The sequence below is a fragment of the Bidens hawaiensis genome, unplaced genomic scaffold (genome assembly GCF_021521415.1).
Source record: "Bidens hawaiensis isolate Kalapana, Puna unplaced genomic scaffold, B.hawaiensis_p1.1 tig00011469_1, whole genome shotgun sequence".
NCBI lineage: Eukaryota > Viridiplantae > Streptophyta > Magnoliopsida > Asterales > Asteraceae > Bidens > Bidens hawaiensis.
Window position 1 is genome coordinate 1863 of NW_027491895.1, and position 5067 is coordinate 6929.

At 37.4% G+C, this 5067-nt stretch overlaps 1 protein-coding gene across 1 annotated transcript; it reads right to left on the reverse strand.

Moving 5' to 3' along the window:
• Positions 1 to 2815: 2815 nt before the first annotated feature.
• LOC143538101 (uncharacterized) lies at positions 2816 to 3653 on the reverse strand (the record flags this gene model as incomplete). Its single annotated transcript, XM_077031727.1, has 1 exon — positions 2816 to 3653. A coding segment is annotated over exon 1 (838 nt), but the record flags the coding sequence as incomplete, so codon positions are not given.
• Between the last annotated feature and the right edge of the window lie 1414 nt (positions 3654 to 5067).

Below are 5067 nucleotides of genomic sequence, written 5' to 3' on the forward strand. Positions count from 1 at the left end.
GCGCGTCACCGAAAAACTCTCTCTAGCGTTCTAAAACAATAAAGAGATTTTTCTAAGTGTCGGAATATTATCGAGTCTCTAGACCCGGCACATAATACCTATGCACATAACATGTTTCGTGTTTCGTTTGTGAATCGTGTGTGACTTTAACCAGCGTATTTGTGACACATTACATGTGTAAGCAATCATATACGTGTCATATATTCATAAAGTACCTCACTATCAATTATTCCCCGTAAGGACATTTTGGTCAACAAATAACAATTAACTAGCCATTATTCCCCATGAGGGCAATTTGGTCAAATCATGGCAATCAATTAGCAATTATTCCCCGCAAGGGTATTTTGGTCAAAACATAACAATTATATAGCAAGTATCATGTTTCATGCATTTTTACACAACTCAGCAGCTAGTTTCACTGAGACAGAAATCCTACTAGAAAGATTGTACTATTTCACTGATCATAGCATTTCAATTAATTTACCAATAATCATCACAGAAGCACATATGTCTTAGGCTTCCAGAGCATATTTTATTATATTTTTATTCCACATAGTTTTCTCACAATCATCAAATCATTACAAAAAACTCATAACAGTCAAATTCATGCGCAATAGAATGTTATTTGCAATTTCCGTTAAACGAAAAATCCAATAAATGCAAGACCACTTGGTTTAGGTTCCTAACTCAATAAGTCAACTTCCAGAAGTGGAACCAACCCAATTGGTCTCGTAGTTCATGAGATATAACATTTACAACACAACCTAACAGCAGGTCTAACAGCTCAGCTTTGCACAACGTTTTTGTAAAATCATAAAAGTTAACTTCTACTTGTCCAAAAATTACAAGTTATTACTTTATAGAAACTAGACTCAACCTAGTTTACTGTAGTACCAATAATCTCAACCAATTTTCAGGTTTACACTTCGTTATAGTCACTTAAACATCATATACACATTCTGTCCAGAAACTGTTTGCATCCAAACTCAATATATTAACAACCTATGAACTATCATGCATTCATATAACACTCTAGACTCCATAAACACCATCCATGCACATCAATTACCCATTACATACATGATTAGGGTTTTTGTTTGAACTCAAACCATAGACACAACAATTAACATGTAACAACATTCAATCTAGTTATCAAATCATTATCCAATCAACAACAAATCATGTTAACTATACATACATGAAATCGGTCAAGCTAGGGTTTTCAATTAACCTATTAAACATCAAAATCAAGTAACAAGGATGTAAAGGATGATCAATTATACCTTCCTAGCACCTAGTTCTTCAATCAAAAGCTTGAATTGAGGGTTGTATGTGTGTGTATAGGTGACGGCAGCCAAGGGTTCACAAGGAAGGAAGCTCCGATCGGGATTGTGTGTGTGGGGAGAGAATAAGTTAGGGTTTGTTGTTAATGATATATTTATAGAATACTATGTTACACTTTGGTCCCTCTACTTTCAATTGTTGTTTTTCTAACTTAACTAACTAGTTTACATCTTGAGTAAATGTTCATAACCATGTTATCACGAACACATAAGTCTAACACATAATTATCACATAATTACTGTTTTGACGTTTTTCGTTTATTCATCAATCGTTTGCGTCAACTCGTTTGCGTTTCGGTGCAAATCCCGAAAGACTACACATGTAGTAAGTGTTAAGCGTCATTTAAACCCTAGTTTAAATGTAATGAAGTGTGCGTTATAGATTTAGTGATCTTAAGTTTGAATTGACGGAGTTGAGTTAACGGAGTTAACCTGAAATTGACGATTGTCACATCAATGAAGACGATAACAAACTTGTATAAGTACGGTTTGCAAATTCGATTCATCATGTCCATGAAAGCTGCTGGAGCATTAGTGAGTCTGAAAGGCATAACTGTGAACTCATAATGTCCTTATTGGGTTCTAAAGGCTGTTTTAGGTATATCTTCCTCTTGTACTTTTAACTGATGGTAACCCGATCTAAGATCAATCTTTGAAAAACAGATCGTCGATTCTTGGAAGTGGATACTTATTCTTGATTGTGACCTTATTCAGTTCTCTATAATCTATACACATCCTCATCGATCCGTCCTTCTTCTTTACGAACAAAATTGGAGCTCCCCATGGCGACGAACTCGATCGTATAAAACCTTTTTCCAAAAGTTCATCTAACTGCTTCTTTAATTCTTTCATCTCCGTGGGTGCTAGTCTATAAGGAGACTTAGCTATTGGTGAAGTTCCTAGCACATGATCAATTCTAAACTCTACTTCTCTATCTGGCGGGGCTCCTGGTAAATCGTCAGGAAATACATCTTGGAATTCTGACACGATTGGCACCTCCTCCATCTTCTTGGTTTCAGGTTCTTTGGTTACATAGGCCATGAATACAAGGCATCCCTTACCTAAGCAACTACTTGCTTTTATCTTAATGATTCCTACCTTTCCCGCTTCTTTCTCTCTGGTGATACGAATAGTTTTATTGTTTGTCGTTCGGATGTCAATGGTCTTATCATTACATAAGATATGGGTTTGATGAGACGATATCCAGTCCATACCTAACACTACATCAAAACTTGCCAATGTCATGGGTAACAATCATACAGGCATGACGTGATCGGCTAAATAAATTGTCACACTATTTAACACCTCGGTTATTTTACTTATACTTCCATCAGTAGTTTTAACCTCATAATGTTTATCTAGTTTAACTAAGGGCTCATTTAATAGACTACATAATTCATAATCTATAAAACTTTGGTTCGCACCTGAGTCAAATAAAACCCTAGCATAAACATTATTAATAGGGAACGTACCGGTGATCACGTCCGGTATATCAGCTGCATTCTGGGTGTCTAGCATAAAGACGTGAGCGTTTCCTTTCTTGGCCTCGGTCTTGGCACCACTGCCACTTGCACCAGCCGTCGTTGTTGCCGGCTTCCTCTTTGGACATTCTGTGCTGAAATGCTCCTTTTCACCACAATCGAAACACACCACTGCCTTTTTCTTACAGTCAGCTTCAACATGACCCAATATTTTACAGAAATTACACACAATAGTATTTAGGGGTCGTTGACATCTTCCGAAGTGTCTTCTACCACATGTCTTACAAACAGGGCGAGTATACACAAACGCCCCTTCCCTCTTTTTCTCAACTTTCCTAACTTTTCCTCCAACTGGCGTCTTGCTATCATCCTTCTTTTTCTCATCCCGATTTCTTATCATCACATCCATCAAATACCCGGCCAACTCCATAGTAGATTCCGTCGAAGACGGCATATGTGAACGAACTAAGTCACGGATTTCGATTAGTAATCCGTAAATATATCGTGTCACTTTGTTGATTTCTGGAGTGACCAGGTGAGGTACAATTCGACAGTACTCAAGAAACTTGGTGTTATATTCCTTGAGGTTTGTTCTCACAACCTTATGATTCCATAGTTTAGTCTGAATTTGATCTATTTCATTAATCGGACAAAACTTCTTTAATATCATGGCTTTAAACGTTGCCCAGTCTAGATTGTATAAGTTTTCTCTACCCTTGATTCCGATTAGGGTATTCCACCATTCAAGTGCCTCCCCTTTGAACATATGAGAAGTATATTGCACTTTCTCACTTTCCGTACACTTACTAATCAATACAATAGATTCCATTTCCTCCAACCATCGGAGGGTATTTATTGCTCCTTTATCCCCATGGAACTCTTTGGGATTATAAACCTTGAACACTTTGAAATCACAACCCTCATGTATTTTTAGTTTCTTGGTTTTATCACGTAAGTGATCCTCAGCAGTCGAGTTTTGATCACTCTCTTATTTCTTTTTCTCACTTTCCTTTTTCTTACTTTCTTTCTTCTCGGTTTCTCTTTTTGATTCCTTCTTTGAACTGGCGGTTTCACTTTTGCTTCGACTCGTCCTCTTATTAGAATGAGAGGCGGTTCGACTTGGATCATTTTTCATTAATTCATAGAGTGGTGTTACAGTTTCTTTCTTCAGATCGCGAATACCGAGCACATAGTCTTTCGGTATCGCTTGAATGTTCTCTGATACAGTCTTTTCTTTATTGTTGGTTATGTTTTCTGCAACGGTCTTTTCTTTATTATTTATTTGTACTTCTTGATTACTGTTGGCTTTAGGCATGCTGTTAAATGAATAAAACAAAGTTCAGAGAAAGGACAAACTTTCTTTACATTATTTATTTTACAAAGAAAACATAACAATACATAATAACGTTTCCTAATCCTTAAATCCACTTTTTTAACAATATTTTTCAACTTGTCACATTTCTTAACTATCTTCTTTCCTATTCCCTTTTTGTCCACTTTCTCATTCCTTATCTCATCCATCACTGAATCTGGTGGGTTTGGATATCCCGTTGGTGCGGATGCAGCTGGGAAGAGATAAGCGTTTTCCCTTGGATAGAGATGCGGGTTGGCAACGTATGCCTGCATTCTTCATCGGTAATATTGGTAGCGTAAAATTCCTCGATGAGATTTGCTTCCTCGCGGATCTCGATAGCTTGTTGTGATATTGAAGGTCTTGGTCCATTATACGGAGGAAAATAAGGATTCTCGTTCTCCTCATTTTCTTCCTCTGGATCCTCCTCTTCCTCGGGTTCTTCCTCCGATTCATAAGGATTCTTGATTGGTGATTGAACTAATCTCTTTTTTTATGGCAAGATGACCCTCATCCTTGGTTTACGACTTGGTTCTGCAGTGTTAGGTGGGATTTGGTATTGATAGTTCAAAGGTGGTGATCCGAATTTCCATCTCCTTTGGTCAGAGTGACAATTCATCCAGCTAGATGATTCTGATTCAATCTCTTGTTTGATCTTACTCTGCACTTACTGTTCTTCGGAAGGATGATATGTGGGTATGTCGGATGGATAGTACTGTGGAATGTTGTCGATAGTGTTGTCGGAGATTTCTATTGGGCATTGTTGACTTACTAGGAGATACACGGGTTGGCTCCCATATGGTAACATCGGAATGATCGGTTGATTGTGATTGAAAAAACTAGTATAATAACTATTGCTACTCTCCATATCGGATGGTTCGTAGTTGATTGT